The following is a 20646-nucleotide window of genomic DNA, read 5'->3' as shown; positions in this document are numbered from 1 at the left end:
CAGTGCAGAGTCAGGGAGCAAGTGTGAGATTTCAGCAGCAGCAGTGGAGGAGGTACACTGAAAAGAGCTCGTCATTTAAGCTGTAGTTGGGCATTAGTATGGATATCTCTAAACAATCCACCAACATGATCATGCTTAAGAGGTCTATTTAAAAATGAATGCATAATGTGTTGAGGGATGTGGTAAAAAATCCTAAGTAAATTTGTTGCATCAATACAATGCCCTCTTGGCATTGAAGGTGGAATGTGTAGAAAGCAGGCTTCATTGTTCGGTATAATTAGCTTTTTCAAATTTCAAGCTATAGTACATTTGTGTAATAAAAGTGGATACCAGGTATATACTAGGACAGGGATGGGCAAACTCGGCCCTCCAGCTGTTGTAAAACTACAAATCCCAGTATGCCTAGTCTGCCTACAGCTATCAGCCTACAGCAGGGCATGATGGGATTTGTAGTTTTACAACAGCTGGAGGGCCGAGTTTGCCCATCCCTGTATTAGAATCTAGACCCTTGTCAGGCAGTGTTATAAAAAGCTTTATAAGGCTAGGATGATACATGCAGTCTTTGGGGCAGTTTTTGGGGAACTTTTAAAGTGAATGACGTACTGTATACTTCTGGTTTCTGCTGGATCCACTTACAGCCTAATAGGAACGTTGTACGTTTGTCTACTCTACTGTTTGAAAAAAAAATCACAAATTCCAATTTTTATCTTCACAGAGAATCCCAATAAACAGTTTAAGGGAAGCTCCATGTTATCACAAAATTCTAACGCAGATGAAGATATCATGCAGCTCTGTTCAGAAGAAAACTTACATTCAGGACTTCACAGTACAAATCTCTCATATAAGTCCTCTAAATGTGCAGAACCTTCTCTTGACCAATCACAAATTGTTACCACAAGTACAGGTCATAAAGTGGGTAAAACGTTTCAAGGTGGGAAAAAGTTTCGAAAAAGATCATGTCTTCCTACACACAGAAGAATTTACACAGAAGAGAAGCCATATTCGTGTTCAGAATGTGGGAAAAGTTTTACACATAAATCACGTCTTCTTGTACATGAGAGAATTCACACAGAGGTTAAGCCATATACATGTTCAGAATGTGGGAAATGTTTTACACAGAAACCAAAACTTGTTATACATGAGCGAAGTCACACAGGTGAGAAGCCATATTCATGTTCAGAATGTGGGAAATGTTTTACACAGAAACAAAAACTTGTTATACATGAGCGAAGTCACACAGGTGAGAAGCCATATTCATGTTCAGAATGTGGGAAATGTTTTATAGATAAATCAAATCTTATTGCACATGTGAGAATTCACACAGGAGAGAAGCCATATTCGTGTTCAGAATGTGGGAAAAGTTTTACACAGAAATCAAATCTTGTTGCACATGAGAGAAGTCACACAGGAGAGAAAAGATATTCATGTTCAAAATGTGGGGAATGTTTTACGAGAAAATCAAGCCTTGTTAGACATGAGAGAATTCACAGAGTAGAGAAGCCATATTCATGTCTAGAATGTGGAAAAAGTTTTATACACAAACCACATCTTGTTATACACGAGAAAAATCACACAGGAGAGAAACCGTATTCATGTTCACATTGTGGGAAATATTTTACACGTAAATCAAATCTTGTTCATCATGTGCGAATTCACACAGGAGAGGTTTAATGCTGAAATGTTCTAAGAGCAAAAACAGAATTTTAACCAAGTTATTTAAAGTTAGGTCTACATGGCAACATATGTCACATGACTGCAAGCCTCAAAATAGTTTTGTAGCTATTTGTCTGTAAAAAAAACTGCCAAATTGCAGAAGTTGCATTCAAGATGCAGTCGACTTGCTTTGTGTTATATGATGACCTGCATATGGTCTCTGACCAAAAATCTAAGTGTTGGACTTTTTGTGACTGTCACATTGTGACCCTATTGACAGTCATTAGACATAACTCGAAAAATTAGAATATCGTGCAAAGTTTATTTATTTCAGTAATGCAACTTAAAAGGTGAAACTAATATATGAGATGGACTCATTACATGCAAAGCGATATATTTCAAGCCTTTATTTGTTATAATTTGGATGATTATGGCTTACAGCTTATAAAAAACCCAAAGTCGCAATCTCGGGTACCCTTGTTTTTTGGTAAATCCAAAATTACAAATAATTTTGAAAAATTGGCAATTTTCAAAATGTCTATTTCTCTGCTTTTAAAACAGATAGCGATACCTAATAAAATATTTATTACTTAACATTCCCCATGTGTCTACTTTATGTTGGCATACTTTTGTACATGTCATTTTATTTTTTTAGGGCGTAGAATTTTAGAAGCAATTCTTAAAATTAAGAAAATTTGCAAAAAAACACTTTTTAAGGACCACTTCAGTTATCAAGTCACTTTGTGGGGCTTACATAGTAGAAACTACACCCCTCAAGTTATTCAAAACTCCTTTTACAAACTTTGTTAACCCTTTAGGTGTTCTCAAGAATGAGATGAAATTTAAAAATTTAACTTTTTTTGGTCGATTTTACATATTAATCCATTTTTTTCTGTAACACATCAAGGATTAACAGCCAAACAAAACTCAATATATATTACTCTTATTCTAAAGTTTACAGAAACATGTGGTAAACTGCAGTAAGGGCACACGGCAGGGCGCAGAAGGAATGGAGCACCGTATGGTTTTTGGAGGGCAGATTTTGCTTGACTGGTTTTTAGACACCATGTCCTATTTGAAGCCCCCCTACAGTAGAAACTACCAAAAAGTGACCCCATTTTGAAAACTACAAGATAAGGTGAGCGTTTTATTGATACTATTTTGGGGTACATATGATTTTTGATTGCTCTATATTACGCTTTTGTAAGGCAAGGTAACCAAAAAATGGCTGTTCTGGCACAGTTTTTATGTTTTACTTTTTTTACAGTGTTCATCTGACAGTTTAGATCATGTGCTATTTTTATAGAACAAGTTGTTACGGATGTGAAAATATCAAATATGTCTACTTTTTTGTTTCCGTTTTACATAATAAAGCATTTTTTGAAAAAAATTGTTTTGTGTCTATTTTCTATTTTGCAGGAGGAGTTTAAATTTTTTATTAGTATCATTTTTGGGCATATATTGTTTTTTTGATCATTCAATATTATACTTTATGGGGCAAGGTGACCAAAAAATTGGTTGTTTTGGCACAGTTTTTATTTTATTTCTTTATGGCATTGACCTTAGGGCGTCGATTATGTGATATTTTTATAGAGCAGGTTGCGGGTGCAGTGATACCTAATATGTCTCCTTTCTCTTTTTTTATTTATTTGAGTTTTATACATTAAAAGCATTTTTAAAACAAAAAAAATCATGTTTTATTGTCTCTGTTTTCTGAAAGCAATATATATTTTTTTGGGCGATTGTCTTATTTAGGGGCTCATTTTGATGAGGTGACTGTTTGGTACTATGTTGGAGTACATATAAATTTTTGATCGCTTAATATTGCACATTTTGTGATGTAAAGTGACAAAAAATTACTTTTGGCACAGTTTTTATTTATTTTTTATGGCATTGATCTGACATGGTGGATTATGTGATCTTTTTATACAGCCGGTCGTTATGGACACAGCAATAACTAATATGTATATTTTTTTTATTTATTTCACTTTAAATTAAAGCATTTTTGAAACAAAAGAATGTTTGTGTCTCCATTTTCTGAAAGCCATCTCTTTTTTATTTTTGGGCTGATTGTCTTATAAAAGAGGCTCATTTTTGGCGAGATGAGGTGACAGTTGGATTGGTACTATTTTGGGGTACATGTGACTTTTTGATTGCTTGATATTGCACTTTTTGTGATGTAAGCTGATAAAAAAATTGCTTTTTTGGCACAGTTTTTATTTTTTTTACGGTGTTTATGTGACGGATTATGTGATATTTTTTATAGAGTCGGTCGGGTGCGGTGATACCTAATATGTCTCTTTTCTTAATCAGATTCAAGCATGTCTCATCCGAAATCTGTTCCCAGGTCCTTTCAGTTCTGATGTGACAAACACGGCAGTGGAGGTGGCTCATATGCTTTATAATAGTGAGGTCACAGACATCCATGCAAGCACAAATTACACAAGTCTGGAATAGTGGCCTGAAAAAAGGTGAATAAGCCTCGACTTCTTCAATATTGTCATAAGAAACATTGAGATTGCAAAAAAGTACATACAGTGGACAGTAGAAGATTGGAAATGGATGATTTGGAATGATAAGACCAAAGTCAATAGACTGGGCTCTGATGGGTGCAAATGGGTCTGGAAGAAACAAGGGAAAAGGGGGCTAAAGGATCGAGAAATTGAAGAAACTGTCAAGTTCGGTGGAGGAAGCCTGATAATGTTTTTTTTTTCACAGCCAATGGCATTGGATACTTGATCAGCATCAATGGTGGTCTCAATGCTGAGCTATATGTGAGTATCCTACAAGATAAGTTTCTTAGTACACTCGAGTACTATGGGTATGAAAAGGGCAACATGGTATTTCAGCAGGACAATGACTCGAAACATACGTTGAGATTAACAAAGAAATGGCTTAATGACAATGAAGTGGAGGTTCTGGATTGGACCCCACAGTCCCCAGACCTCAACCCAATCGAGCACTTGTGGGTAGAGTTGAGGAAAAAGCTGTATTCGTACCCAAGTGAGTCGACCAGTATGCTCAAACATTGGGAACCTGTAGAAAAGACCTGGGAACAGTTTTCGGTCGAGACATGCTTGAATCTGATAGGGAGCATGCCCAGAAGGATTCAGGCAGTGCTGAAAGCCTGAAAGGTGGATTTACAAAATACTAACAAAATAATAAAAATTTACATTTATAATTTTAGTAGCAAAACAGTAACAATGCAGTTATATGACAAAAATCTGCTGCCATGGTGCAGTGTGGTAAATACACTCCACACTGAACACAGAAGGGAAAAGGTATTAGACCTGGAACCTAGGGAAAGGGAAATGATCACATCTGGAAAGTCCCTACGCTTAGCCCTGACTGCTATCAGTATGAACAGACCTTCATGATAGGTTCCTGCGTATGAACATTCCTAAGCCCTATCTGACCCTAAAGGGCCCTGGAAATAGTGTCAGGACACGGGTGGCCTATTCCTTCCCAGATGAATGAATAGGAGACCCCCTCAGGCCTAATATCAGCAGGTAAGGGAAAACAACAAAGAAGATACACTTAACTTCCAGAAGTATGCGGACGAGCAGGAAGTCAGAGAGAACCAACCCTAGGACTTGCACAAACAAGGAGCTATCAACCGCATGTCATAATAGGTGAGACCAGACTAAATAGAGAAGGAATGACCACTTAAGCTACACCTGAGACAAGAGGTGTGGTCATCCCCAGCAACAACACAGAAAGGTGAAACCAAAGAGGCTGTCAATCACGTGCAGCCAGTCACCTCGATCTTCTAGTCCCTGTCACAGGCAGGACCGTGACAGGTTTCCAGGGTATGGGATTAAACTGAGGCCCATACTATCTTCCTCTTTTACCGCAGGATAAAATAAAGCTAGGGTCTTACAGCGTAAGGTGTCAATAATTGGAACATTTTCAGAGTACATCTTAAGGATGCACCTGAAACCTTCAGGATCCGTGATTTCATTTAATTGGAAAGGTACAGTTCCAGGTGGGGTTGGGCTGCAGCACAGGCAATACAGTCCGATCGATTCTGGGAGAGAGCTGTATAGCGGACCCACTCCAACCATAAGTTGGAGTCTCAAAACCCGGTCTCAAGGGCTAATTTATCTTCATATTTGAGATTGCCTAAGTACTTAAACCAAGCTAGGGAAAGAGGATTGGCCTTTGTAGGCTCATTATGGGGTCTTTCTATCACCTGTATCCTGAACTGGCCTTGGGGGTCTGGGCCTTCTACCCACGCTCCTAGTACATAAATCCCTGAATCCTCTCGAGTTGGATTTCTAATGGATAGGAACAGGGGGTTACACCTATCCCTGTATTCTTTGCAGTTATCAGAAGGCATCCTTTTTATAAGTGACATTCCCTGCAATAGGTTTTCACCTTTAATTACTCTAGAGGTGGCCTCTATTGGAGTGGATCCCCAGCTTTTCGGACCAGTGTTCCATCCCACTAATCCCCACCGCCCACATGTGTGGCCGGGTTCAGTCACACATATATATTTATCGGACCAAAGCCAAGTGTCCTTGTCTTGTTTGCCTGGCCCTCAGTCAACTATACTGCAAAAGTCAAACCTAGCAGTTTTTTTTACTCATCTTGATAGAATACTAAAGTGGGGATTTGACTAGTTTGAGGTCCTCCCTTTATAGGATACAGGACAAATGTTAAAACATCTAGGAAAATTACGGCCCTTGAAATCATGGTGCTGGCAGAGGTTCAGGCACTTTTTTGCAATGCGAATCGTGGATCCAATTGGGCTTTCCTTCCAATTTGACAGCTGTGGCAGTGGTCAGCAAGACTTTATGTGGACCCTCAAATCGTGGTTTTAAGGTTTTTTAGATGTGCTTTTTCACCACTAACCAATCTCCTGACTGTAGTAAGCGGGTCGCCTCTATGCTATCTGGATCTGGAAGAGAAGCAAAAACTAGAGAATATATGTTAGACAACCGTTTTGTGAGACAGACAACATAATCAATAAGGTTACTATGCTGCATCTGGAGTTGTTGCGGAAAATAAAGACCTAAACTAGGTCTGAGGCCGATGTACCGGATGGAGAAGAGTGTAGCCACTCTGTCCATGGATTCTTCAGTATAGTCACGGCCTTCTGCAGTTTGGATGCTGCAGTCTACACATACCAGAACATATTAAAGGGTTCCGACTCTGGGTAGTTGGATGTAGTCGAATTGTAGTCTTTGAAAGGGAAAATCAGGTCTGGGGGTTTGTCAGTCATTGCAGTCTTAGACAGATGGGTGTTTCCATGGGTGGCCTGAGCTGTGGCTGGAAACAGGGCACGGGGCAAACACAACTTTCTTCTAAGTTCCCAGGTTCTTCTTGGGTCAGCTTAGCTCCTTTGCCTTCCCATTCTGCCTTTTATTCTTTGGTTGCCTGAGACTGCAAAGTTAATTGGCAGGGAAATGTCTTGTTGCACTGCTGCAATCCTTACAGGGTCATGTCTGGGTTTTTGTGCAGAAGCTTTAGCTGTTTGGTCAGCCCAATGGTTTCCTCGAGCCTCAGGAGTTATTTCTAAAGAGTGGCCTTTGATTTTAAGAATGGCCACCTTCTCCGGCAACATCAGAGCTTCCATTAGAGCTTTTACACTGCCATTTGCTGTAAGAAAGGCTCTGGCCTTCCAAACGGGGCAGTAATCATGAGCAATTCCAAACCCATATCTGGAATCAGTGAAAATATTTGCTGTCTTTCATTTGGCATATCTGCAGGCTTCTTCCAAAGCCTTGAGTTCAGCCTTTTGTGAAGACATATGAGGGGGCAGTGGTTCTGCCTTGATGGTATCATACTGAGTAACAACTGTATATCCAGTATAAAACTTTCATTGGACACCATACTGTGATCCATCCACAAAGAGCTCTATTTCTGGGTTTTCTAGGGAGGGTGTCTACCACATGATCAAACCCTGCTATCTCTTGGGACATTAAATGAAGACAGTTATGTGACTCCACTGAGCCAGGAAGGTACTGAGCCAAGTGGCCCATACTACTACTACTCCCTCCCCCCTCCAGAGGCAGCAGAGTAGCCAGGTTTAAGAGCACCATTTAAGTGCACCGTTGTATGGTGATATTTAGTGGCATGAGTAGTGCACACTGAAGTCTGAGATGTCTAGCAGTACACAGGTGTTTGGGTTCCACCTGTGACAGAATAGCTGAGATGTCGTGAGGGGCAAGCACTGTGACCTCTTGTCAAGCATGAGTTGTACTGCAGCCACTGCACAGACACAGGAAGGCACTCCTCTGGCCACTGGGTCGAATCAGAGTAATAGGCCACAGGACATTGACTACCTGCTCTACTTTGGGTAGGGACAGTTGATGCATGGCCAAGAGACTTAGTGCAATAGAGCCGGAAAGGTTTGTTAGTCAGGTAGGCCGAGAGCAGGGGAGGAGCTAATGGTGAGCTTCAATGTATGAAAGCACTCCACTGCCTCATCTTTTAGTGAAAGACAATCATACAAGGGCTGCATGAGGGCAGAGGCATTTCTGACCCAAGGTCTACAATACAGCACTAGGCCTAAGAAGATTCTCATGGCTTCCACAGTAGTGTGTAATGGAATTTGTTGAATTGCAACCTTACGGTCAGGTGCAAGGTGTCTAACTCCAGCTGATATTCAAAGCCCTAAAAAGGTGACAGTGGTACAGCAAAACTGAATTTATTGCAAGAAACTTTGCACCCTTTTTACTAGCAAGAAAAATGAGGAGGGACACAGAAGCATGTTTACACATCTTCTCTGTAGGACAGCAGAGAAGCAGGTCATCTACATATTGTAGTAGGACAACTTCTTCTGAGGGGAGGGGCCAATCTGCTAATACCTGAGCCAGGGCTGTACTATACATACTAGGGGAGTTGTGAGACCCTTGGGGTAGGACAGTCCAGGTATATTGCTTCCTATCATGGGGAAAAGCAAATAAATTCCTACAATCTGGGTGTAGTGGTACACAAAAGAATGCATTGGCCAGGTCCAACACTGTGAAATGGGTGGCACAGTGGGGTATCTGTTCTAGTAATGTATGTAGGTTAGGCACAATAGGTGTATTAAAGACTGTGGCCTCATTAACTGCTCTGAGATCATGCACCATCCTATAATGCACTGGCCTTTTCCCCTCTTTTCTTGATGGGATATAAGGGAGTGTTTCACGGGGAAGAAGTCTCAACCAGTACTCCACTCTTCACAAATCTTGGTGACGTTTTTTGAGCCTGTATTCTTTGCAGCAAATCTGCTCCCAACAGATTAACAGGAGCGGTATCACTGATTAACAGGAGCAGTACCACAGCATTTGTTGGTTTGGGGCGAATTCAATTGGTATAGGCTTCGTCAGGGAAGTAGGAACTGCATTGTCATCTACTACTATACATGGAATGCTATCCTTAGACATGCGGGAATGTGGGACATACTTGCTCTGTACGACGGTCTTGGCTGCTCCAGTGTCAATTAAAAAGGGGATGGGCTTCCCCCCATTAATTGCCAAGGAGACAACTGGGGCGGGCCCTAAGGATTGCAGTGATAATAGGGGCACAGCCTCCCTTGAGCATAGAGGAGCCTGGCAGTCCGTTTGAAAATGCCCAAGCTGACCACAGTTGTAACACCTAAACTTCTGATGGAACTTCCTTCTTTCATAATGGCAGCCACGCGTAAGTTCTGCTTCCACTCCTTTAGCAACTTGCAACATAATTAAAGATTGTAATGATCTTCTTTCAGTTCTGGCCTGTACCAGACCTTTCCAGACCTTCTCTTTGAGACCATCTTCAAATGCAGTTGGTGCAGCCCTAGATTGATAAGATTGGTCCGGAACACCTCCGGTTGGCAGCATAGGAGCCACAACTGCAGGCAGAGTTGTAGCTGGTGGAACATACAACATAGAAGGATTGTTGGCTGATACTACTGGATATAGCCCTGTGCTAGGGGCAATAACTGGAGTTGAATGATGTCTAGGAGCAGATTGCCCCCATTCTGGGTACTTTTGTACTCTTATCCTCCCAGCCTCCTCCATATAGGGGGTGGAGCATTCTGCACATTGGAGGGGGCTATTACTTCAGGAGTACCTGAGGGAAGAGAAGAAGAAACACCACACACAATGGGAAGTGTTCCTGTTGGAGCACATTCCAGGGAGGGGGCCAAAGTACTCCTCACATCAGTGAGGTACTACACACGGTGGTGGGGGCTAATGAGGGAGTGCATGGCACCTTCTTTTCATAACAATACTGGCCATTCTTTTCAACTTTCCATCAGTTACTTTTGCAGACGCTTTCCACCATAATTCAGCCTGCTCTAACCTGTTGTTGTCCTTCAACCAACCTCTCTTTTCCTCCAGTATTTCTTTCCACAATTCCTCATTCAGTCTACCTCCTACTGGCATTCCTACAGACTGCATAAACGATTTAACTTTCTAACTGCACTTCTTCCCTCTCACTCTAAAAACTCTCTGAGCAGCAGTTAAAGACTGAACATTACACTCTGTGATGTTAGAATTACCAATTTCCTCCAAATCTTAGCAGGGATTTGTGCCACACACACACAATAAGATTTGGCCCAAAATCTAAGAGGGAACTCGTATCCACACTCTGTTTGAAATACGTGAATTTCTCAGCGGGAACTCGTTTCTAACACACTCATGAGAAATCACCCCTCAGACTCTCGGCAGAGCCTGGTTTCCTAATTTGCTTTCCTTCTTATGCAGTTTCGATATGCAGCCTCTAGGGAGAGCTCCTACACAATACTACGTACTTCCAGATACTACCGGATATCTCTCCTACACAGTATCACAAAATAACATAAAAACCATCACAAAGAGGGAAACTTCAGGTTATTTCGATTTAAAAGACTAGGCAGCCTCACTTACATAGATACATATACGCGGTCTCCTTCCTCTTTGTGCGGGTCTGAATCACTTGGGAGTATGAGCGCTCATACAGCTTCACATAAACACCAGAGCATTGGTATTATATAAAAAGTTCCCTTCCTTTATTCACATTACACGTCCTTATATAACAGAAATGACATACAGGAGTTTACAGAAGTTGGTTATATTGTAATGATTGGTTTTCTAATAAGATGGGAGTGTTCACTATTAGTTGGTCCCTGAGTTAACAGGCTCCTTTAAACCATAACTTCACCCAAAGCCCCCCCCCCGCCCCCCTTATACTGTAGCTACACCAGTCATGTGACATAAGAACATTGGGTATATCAAGTTACCTGAGTACAATACATATAAGGCCACTGATGGCAGTGTTTAGCTTATTTCAAATCCAGTATCCCTCACACGCAATCTTATTGTGAACCTCGCTAAGGAACAGCGGATCTGTGCTCCATGAACCCACAGCATTCAATAGTGAAGTAACTGCAAGCTGCATTAGTTATGTTATAGGGGTCAGGGGTAAGCAGAGGACCTCCACCATAGGAGGTGCTGGCATGGATACACAGGGTAGGAAGAAAGAGGATGAACCCCCTGATCAAACCCAGGCCAACAGAGAACCCATCTATAGGCTCATAGGTTCTCTTGTAGAAAATCTTCATACCTAGAACAGGTAACCTCTCTGCATCCGTCCACAGTAAGGACAGAAGGAACACTGGAGGGTAGAAGTGGAAAAGGCCTTTTAACCTGTTTCCTGTCCCAAGAAGGTCAAGGGGTCAAATCTCCAGTAGTGCGGTCATATGGGAGGAACTGGAAAAGAAAATGTGTTAGTAACAATGGTGACGCTGTTGTGGTTGGAACATCATTTTTTTTTTTAGTCTTTAACCCCTTCCCGACATTTGAAGTAATAGTACGTCATAGCGGGAAGTGACTTCCTACAATTTAATGTACTAGTACGTCATGCTGATCAGACAGGCACCGGAGCGGTACACGCCCGATCAGTGCAGGGTCCTGACAGTCACTGTATCCGCCGGCATCACTGGTGGATTAACCGCTGACCACGGCATAGATGGTGTTTGGGGACGTATTGTAAAGTATTGTGAAAAATGTGTTTTTAATAATAAAAATAAAATAAAAAATCAAGTAAAAAAAAACAAAAACGCCCATTTCCCCTAAAGTTCTAAAAAAGTTTGAAAAAAAAGAAGAAAAAAAAACCAGACATATTAGGTATCGCTGCATCCGTAACGACCTTCTCTATAAGGATATCACATAATCTACCCTGTCAGATAAACACTGTCAAAAAATAAATAAATAAAAACTGTGCCATTTTTTGTCATCTTACATCGCAAAAAGTGCAATACCAAGCGATCAAAAAGTTGTATGTACCCCAAAATAGTTCCAATCAAACTGTCACTTCATCCCACAAAAAAGGAGCCACTACATACAGTAAGACAATCAGCCAAAATGTTTGGGGTCACCTTGCCCCTTAAAGTGTAATATTAAATGATAAAAAAATCATATGTACCCAAAAATGGTACCAATAAAGACAAACTCTTCTTGCAAAAAAATGAGCTCCTGCACAAGATGACCGGCAAAAAAATAAAAAACAATATGGTTTTCAAAAAATGGAGACACAAAAACTGAATTTTTTTCCAAAAATGCTTTATTATGTAAAACGGATACAAAAACAGTAGACATATTTGATATTTTCACATCCATAACAACTTGCTCTATAAAAATAGCACATGATCTAAACTGTCAGATTAACATGGTAAAAAACAATAAATTAAAACAGTGCCAGAACAGTCATTTTTTGGTTACCTTGCCTAACAAAAAGCGTGATATCGAGCTATCAAAAATCATATGTACCCTAAAATAGTATCAATAAAATGCTCTCCTTATCCTGTAGTTTCCAAAATGACGTCACTTTTTGGTAGTTTCTACAGTAGGGGTGCATCGGCCTAAAAACCAATCTAGCTAAATCTGCCTTCCATACGCATACGCTCCTCAGTTAACTACAACTACAATTGCAGAATGGCTTGTGGGTAGGGAGGGGACTAGTAGGATGGAATAGACCATATACCAGAGAAAGATAAAGACATATAGTGTAGTATAGTATATCCGGCTGTATTTTAGTCCGGAGAGCAACCGGAAGGGCGCAACCAGACTCTAATATGTCTACTACGAATTAAGTTGATACTTAATAGGAGATATACAGTCAGGTCCATAAATATTGGGACATCGACACAATGCTAACATTTTTGGCTCTATACACCACCACAATGGATTTGAAATGAAATGAACAAGATGTGCTTTACCTGCAGACTGTCAGCTTTAATTTGAACGGTGTAGGAATTAAAACAGTTTGCATATGTGCCTCCCACTTGTTGAGGAACCAAAAGTAATGGGACAATTGGCTTCTCAGCTGTTCCATGGCCAGGTGTGTGTTATTCCCTCATTATCCCAATTACAATGAGCAGATGAAAGGTCCAGAGTTCATTTCAAGTGTGTTATTTGCATCTGGAATCTGTTGCTGTCAACTCTAAAGATGAGATCCAAAGAGCTGTCACTATCAGTGAAGAAAGCCATCATTAGGCTGAAAAAAACAAAACAAACCCATCAGAGAGATAGCAAAAACATTAGGCGCGGCCAAAACAACTGTTTGGAACATTCTTAAAAAGAAGAAACACACCGGTGAGCTCAGCAACACCAAAAGACCCGGAAGACCACGGAAAACAACTGTGGTGGATGACCGAAGAATTCTTTCCCTGGTGAAGAAAACACCCTTCACAACAGTTGGCCAGATCAAGAACACTCTCCAGGAGGTAGGTGTATGTGTGTCAGTCAACAATCAAGAGAAAACTTCACCAGAGTGAATACAGAGGGGTCACCACAAGATGTAAACCATTGGTGAGCCTCAAAAACAGGAAGGCCAGATTAGAGTTTGCCAAACGACATCTAAAAAAGCCTTCACAGTTCTGGAACAACATCCTATGGACAGATGAGACCAAGATCCACTTGTACCAGAGTGATAGGAAGAGAAGAGTATGGAGAAGGAAAGGAACTGCTCATGATCCTAAGCATACCACCTCATCAGTGAAGCATGGTGGTGGTAGTGTCATGGCGTGGGCATGTATGGCTGCCAATGGAACTGGTTCTCTTGTATTTATTGATGATGTGACTGCTGACAAAAGCAGCAGGATGAATTCTGAAGTGTTTCGGGCAATATTATCAGCTCATATTCAGCCAAATGCTTCAGAACTCATTGGACGGCGCTTAACAGTGCAGATGGACAATGACCCAAAGCATACTGCAAAAGCAACCAAAGAGTTTTTTAAGGGAAAGAAGTGGAATGTTATGCAATGGCCAAGTCAATCACCTGACCTGAATCCGATTAGGCATGCATTTCACTTGCTGAAGACAAAACTGAAGTGAAAATGCCCGAGGAACAAGCAGGAACTGAGGACAGTTGCAGTAGAGGCCTGGCGGAGCATCACCAGGAATGAAACCCAGTGTCTGGTGATGTCTATGCGTTCCAGACTTCAGGCTGTAATTGACTGCAAAGGATTTGCAACCAAGTATTAAAAAGTGAAAGTTTGATTTATGATTATTATTCTGTCCCATTACTTTTGGTCCCTTAACAAGTAGGAGGCACATATGCAAACTGTTGTAATTCCTACACCGTTCACCTGATTTGGATGTAAATACCCTCAAATTAAAGCTGACAGTCTGCAGGTAAAGCACATCTTGTTCGTTTCATTTCAAATCCATTGTGGTGGTGTATAGAGCCAAAAATGTTAGAATTGTGTCGATGTCCCAATATTTATGGACCTGGCTGACTGTATATCCATATGAATGTTTAACAATACCTTGTAATATATATGTAAGGTTCCCTATAAATATGACTATAATAGGTTTTATGTATATAAAAAAACTTTGATGTTGTCATGTATATCTATATCTATGGATTATTTTTTCCATTGTCACACAGTGTTTGTTAAAGGTCTTTTGACTGAAACGTCACATTTGGTGAAGTTGCCTTGCAAAATTAAAAAGTCTGAACTGAAGTTCTCAACAGAGTGCGGTTGTCTATTTCATTATTGATGATTCTGGCTGGGAAGCCAGCACAACAAGCACCACCATTTTATTAGACAAGAGTGGCACTTCTGTAGTTTGCAGAAACAGCCCATATGTGGCCGTAAACTACTGTACAGAGTTATTGGCAAATGGAGATGAAATTTAAGAATTTAAATTTTTTGGGCAAATTTTCCATTTTAATCCATTTTTTTCAGTAGCAAAGCAAGGCTTAACAGCCCAACAAAACTCAATATTTATTGCCCTGATTCTGTAGTTTGCAGAAACACCCCATATGTGACCGTAAACTACTGTACGGGCACATGGTAGGGCGTAGAGGGAAAGGAGCACCGTGTGGTTTTTGGAAGGCAGATTTTGCTGGACTGGTTTATTTACACCATGTTGCATTTGAAGCCCCTCTGATGCACCCCTAGAGTAGAAACTCTTCAAATGGGACATGGTGCCAAAAAAAAAAAAGGCCATCAAAATCTGCCCTACAGAAACCATACGGTGTTCCTTTCCTTCTGCGCCCTGCCGTTTGGTCATACAGCAGTTTACGACCGGATATGGGGTGTTTCTGTAAAATGCAGAATCAGGGTAATAAATATTAAGTTTTGTTTGGCTGTTAACCCTTGCTTTGTTACTGGAAAAAAACTGTTAAAATGGAATATTTGCCAAAAAATAGCTGTTTTGGCACAGTTTTTTTTTTTTTTTTGACCGTGTTCATCTGAGGGATTAGGTCATGGGGTATTTTTATACAGCAGATTCTTACGGACGCGGCGATGCCTAATATGTCTACTTTTTTAACATTTATTTAGGTTTTACACTATATTATCCTTTTATAAAAATAAAAACATTTTTGCATCTCCATAGTCTAAGAGTCAGTTTTTTGTTTTTTTTTATCTTGGGTAGGGGCTCATTTTTTGCGGGATGAGAGGATGGTTTTATTGGCACTATTTTGGGGGGCATATGACTTTTTGATCGCTTGCTATTAGACTATTTGTGATGTAAGGTGACAAAAAAATACCTTTTTTTTGCAGTTTTTATTTTATTTTTTGACCGTGTTCATCTGAGGGGTTAGATCATGGGGTATTTTTATCGAGCAGATACCTGATACAGTATGTCTATTTATTTATTTTTTTCGTTTTACAAATTAATATAAAAAAAAAAAAAAGTTTTTTGTTTTAGTGTCTCAAGTCTGAGAACCATAGTTTTTTCCCCCCGATTGTCAGTGGCTAAATGGAATTAAAATTACGGATAAGGGATTATAAATTTAGTACTCCATGGAAGTGTGGTACTCCCTGAAGCAACCAATAATGCAGAAGCCCGGATGATCGGGGCATGTGTCACACTGAGTGGTGGTGTCCTTTCGTATCCCCCTCCTGTGACACACTCTGCACCTTTTTTGGGTCCATCCCTTCTTTCCAGTATGGGGGACCACACCTGGAAAGTGTTGGCCAGGGATGATCCGGGCGCCTCCAGTTCCCGAGGTACTCCGGCCTGCTCTTTCCCGGTCAGAAAAAAATCAGGGCCTTGAGGACTGCCTCATAGAACTGAAGGAATGTCCCTGTGTTGCCAGCGCTCCGGGACAGCACAAAAGAGTTGTACAAGGCAACCTGCACCAAGTAGACCGCAACTTTTTTGTACCATGCCCGGGTTTTGCGCATGGCATTATATGGCTTGAGGACTTGACCAGAGAGATCAACTCCTCCCATATACCGATTGAAGTCGACAATACAATCGGGCTTCAGGACCATTACCACGGTACCTCGCACAGGGACAGGGGTGGTGCCGTTACCGTGAATTGTGGACAGTACAAGGACATCCCTCTTGTCCTTATATCTGACCAGCAACAGGTTTCCACTGGTAAGGGCACCCATGGGGATAGGTACCAGGAGGGGGTGGATAGGGAGGCCATGTTGATTTTTCCGCACGGTCCCACAAGCGGACGTGGATCTGGCGGCAAGGGACTGGAACAAGGGGACACTAGTATAAAAGTTATCCACGTACAGGTGGTAACCCTTATCTAGCAGTGGGTGCATAAGGTCCCACACAACCTTGTAAGTGTACCCTGAAGTACTCTCACAAAGTTTGTACAGCTTCACGCCATACCTCGCCCGCTTAGAGGGAACATACTGGCGGAAAATGAGTCTCCCCTTGAAAGCAATGAGAGACTCATCAACCCCGACCTCCCTTCCAGGTACATAGGTCTCCAAAAATTTGGCCCCAAAGTAATCGATGACCGGCCTGATTTTGTACAGGTAGTCATAGGCAGGATCACCTTGGCGGGGACATGCTGCATTATCTGCATAATGCAGGCATTTCTGGATGGCCTCAAACCGGGTACGTGTCATGGCCGTACTGTAAAGTGGGGTCTGGTAGAGGACGTCCCCACTCCAGTAATGCCTGACACTGTTTTTTTTTACTAGGCCCATGTGCAGCACGAGGCCCCAAAACGTCCTCATTTTGGCTGCACTCATCAGAAGTCCAGCCACCAGCCCTAGCCAAAAAGGAGCCCGGGTGTTGAGCAATGAACTGTTGGGCGTACAGGTTCGTTTGGTCCACCATCAGATTCACAAAGTGGTCACTGAGAAAAAGACTAAAATAGTCATATTCAATGAAGCCCACTGTGGGAATCTGGATTCCTGGTTGGCCAACAAAATCAGGAATCACAGGCTCAAAATGCTCTGGGGTACACCATGCAAGTTCACCGGTAGGGGGCTCCAGAGCTGCTCGTACTAGTGTGGCCCACAGGGTCCCTGGCATGGCGGTCCCCTTGCTCCGCCTTGGGGGCTCATCATCATCGCTAGATGATGAGGAGGACGCGGATAACAAAAGGAAAGTGGGGTCATCCTCGTCCTCACTGGGGCTCTCGGAGTCGGAGGCAAGCTGGGCGTATGCCTCCTCAGCCGAGAACATCCGGCGGGCCATAGGGGAGTGTGTGTGTGCGTGCATGTGTGGAAATCTTTATTTTGTGTGCGTGGGGGCAAGGGTGTTCACGTACTTATCCCTGAAACTAACAGAAAAAAAAAACACTAAATAAAAAAAATGGCCAAAAAAATGTTTAAAAAAAAATTATTCAAATTCGCTGATCAGCCGTCCGAAGCTGATCAGCGGTGGGGTGTGCGATGCGCTAACAGTGGGCGGACGCTAAGAGTGCCGGCCACAGTCAGCATACGCAGAAAAAAAAAATATAAAAACTGCTTGCGCCCCAAAAAATGTGGGGGGGGGGGCAGGGGGGCAAGCTGCAGCACCCCTGGGGGGTCTAGGTGGACCCCAGACACCCGATTAGGGTGATGCAACATTCAAACTTTTTTTTTTCCACTAAACTTTCCCTGCATATCCCTGCCTAACCTAACCTTTCCCTAATTACCTTTTAGTGCCAGTGGAGGGTCAGAAGGGGGGTGCTGGGCAGATATGGGGGTTGCTGGGCACAGATCCGATGCAGCCTCCTCTCTCCACGGGCTTCCGGACACAGAAAGGAAGAGGAGAGGAGAGCTGCATCAAGTTAAACCGCCCGCCCGCCCTGCAGCCAATCAGAAGCAATACTGAGAGGTGATGTCACAATCACCTGTCAGGATCACAGGATGGCGATTGGTGGTGTATTATCACACCACCGATCACCATCCTGTTCCGGGTTATTGGGTCACCAGAGACCCGAATAACCCGGAAACGCAGCAAACCGCAGATCGCCGATACGGGAGGGGGGGTGGTCAGAGGACCCCCCCGCGCATTGTCCCAGGGTGCCTGCTGATTGATTTCAGCAGGCACCCAGATCCGATCACCGCCAGCCGCGCGGCGATGATCGGAAATACACATGACGTACCGGTACGTCATGTGTCCTTAATTACCGGGACATCATGACGTACCGGTACGTCATGTGTCCCCAACAGGTTAAAGTGGGTTTTCTGAAATTTTCTTCAAAATTTTTAGAATTACTTCTATAATTCTACGCTTTCTTACATCCTAAAATATAAAATGGCATCTTCAAAATAATAGCAACATAAAAGTAGACATATGAGGAATGTTAAGCAATAAATATTTTATGAGGTATCACTATCTGTTTTGAAAACAAAGAAATAGAAATTTTGAAAATTGCCAATTTTTTTATTTTTTCATAAATAAAGGTGAAATATATTGACTAAAATTTACTACTGCAAGCTGCACAACTATTTTGAGGCTTCCAGTCATGTTACATATATTGCCATGTAGCCCTAAACATTACACCTCTCCTGTGTGAATTTTCATATGTTGAACAAGACTTGATTTACGTGTAAAACTTTTACCACATTCTGAACATAAATATGGTTTCTCTCCTGTGTGAATTCTCTCATGTCCAACAAGTACTGATTTCTGTGCAAAAGACTTTCCACATTCTGAACATGAATATGGTTTTTCTCCTGTGTGAATTCTCATATGTTTAATGAGATATGATTTATCTGTAAAACATTTCCCACATTCTGAACATGAATATGGTTTCTCTTCTGTATGAATTTTCTCATGTCTATCAAGAATGGATCTTTGTTTAAAACATTTGCCACATTCTGAACATGAATATGGTTTCTCTCCTGTGTGATTTCTCACATGTGTCATGAGATTTGATCTATCTGTAAAACATTTTCCACATTCTGAACATGAATATGGTTTTTCTCCTGTGTGAATTTTCTCATGTTTAACAATTCTTGATTTATTTGCAAAACATTTCCCACATTCTGAACATGAATATGGCTTCTCGCCTGTGTGACTTCTCTTATGTGTACGAAGATTGGATTTTTGTCTAAAACATTTGCCACATTCTGAACATGAATATGGCTTCTCTCCTGTGTGAATTCTCTCATGCATAATGAGATGTGATTTATTTATAAAACATTTCCCACATTCTGAACATGAATATGGTTTCTCTCCTGTGTGAATTCTCTCATGTGCAACAAGTGTTGATTTCTGTGTAAAACATTTCCCACATTCTAAACATGTATACAACTTCTCCTTTGTGTGAATTCTCTCATGTCTAACAAGGCTTGATTTTCTTGTAAAGCTTTCCTCATATTCTGAACATGAATACGGCTTCTCTACTGTGTGAGTTATCTCATGTGCAACAAGATATGATTTCTGTGTAAAACTTTTCCCACATTCTGAACATGAATATGGCCTCTCCCCTGTGTGAATTCGTACATGTGCATCAAGACTTGATTTATTTGCTAAACATTTTCCACATTCTGAACATGAATATGGCTTCTCACCTGTGTAAATTATTCTGTGTGTTGGAAGACATGATCTTTTTCTAAACTTTTTTCCACCGTTAAATGTTTTACCCACTTTCTGAACTGTACTTGTGGTAACAATTTGTGATTGGTCAAGAAAAGGTTCTGCACATTTAGAGGACTTATATGAGAGATTTGTACTGTGAAGTCCTGAATGTAAGTTTTCTTCTGAAGAGGGCTGCATGATATCTTCATCTTCTGTGTTAGAGTTTTGTGATAACATGAAGTTTCCCTTAAAATGTTTATTGGGATTCTCTGTAAAAAAAAAAATTGGAATTTGTGATTTTTTTTTCAAACAGCAGAGTAAACAAACTTACAACATTCCTGTAAGTGGATCCAGAAGAAACCAGAAGTATACAGTAAATCATTCACTTTAAATGCACTTTTGACTTTTAAAAAAACTGCCCCAAAGACTGCATGTATGATCCTAGCCTTATAAAGCTTTTAGTAACCCTGCCTGACAAAGGTCTGGATCCTAGTATATACCTGGTATCCACTTTTATTACACAAATGTACTGTAGCTTAACATTTAAAAAAGCCAACTATACCTAACAATGAAGCCTGCTTTCTGCACATTCCACCATCAATGCCTCAAAGAGGGCATTGTATTGATGCAACAAATTTACTTAGGATTTCTTACGACATCCCTCAACACAAACGGCATTCATTATTAAATAGACCACGTACAGCTTAAATGACAAGCTCTTTTTAACCCTTTTATCACTGGGCTCAAAAAAGGCTTGAATGGCCAGGCAACTTTTTGTGATTTTGTGCACGTGGCGGTTTACGGACCCTAGCTTTTTTAT

The 20646-nt window shown here is 41.2% G+C and overlaps 1 protein-coding gene across 1 annotated transcript; it reads right to left on the bottom strand.

Annotated features, from left to right (window-relative positions):
• Nucleotides 1-611: 611 nt before the first annotated feature.
• On the bottom strand, nucleotides 612-20063 carry LOC120990667 (gastrula zinc finger protein XlCGF17.1-like). Its single transcript, XM_040419579.1, has 2 exons — nucleotides 18927-20063; nucleotides 612-763 (listed from the first exon to the last, which is right to left on the bottom strand). Exons 1-2 carry the CDS (start codon nucleotides 20061-20063, stop codon nucleotides 734-736), a joined length of 1167 nt encoding a protein of 388 aa, XP_040275513.1. The 3' UTR covers nucleotides 612-733.
• Nucleotides 20064-20646: the final 583 nt, after the last annotated feature.

Source organism: Bufo bufo, chromosome 2, assembly GCF_905171765.1.
Source record: "Bufo bufo chromosome 2, aBufBuf1.1, whole genome shotgun sequence".
Classification (NCBI taxonomy): Eukaryota; Metazoa; Chordata; class Amphibia; order Anura; family Bufonidae; genus Bufo; species Bufo bufo.
Note: the sequence above shows the minus strand (reverse complement) of the source record. Positions and strands in the feature narration are given on the sequence as shown.

Coding starts and splice junctions, on each gene's coding strand:
- LOC120990667 (XM_040419579.1), bottom strand. CDS start 20,063: ATGTTATCACAAAACTCTAACACAGAAGATGAAGATATCATGCAGCCC. Junction 764..18,926: donor AGTCTTTTGCACAGAAATCA/GTACTTGTTGGA, acceptor CATCTGCGTTAG/AATTTTGTGATAACATGGAG.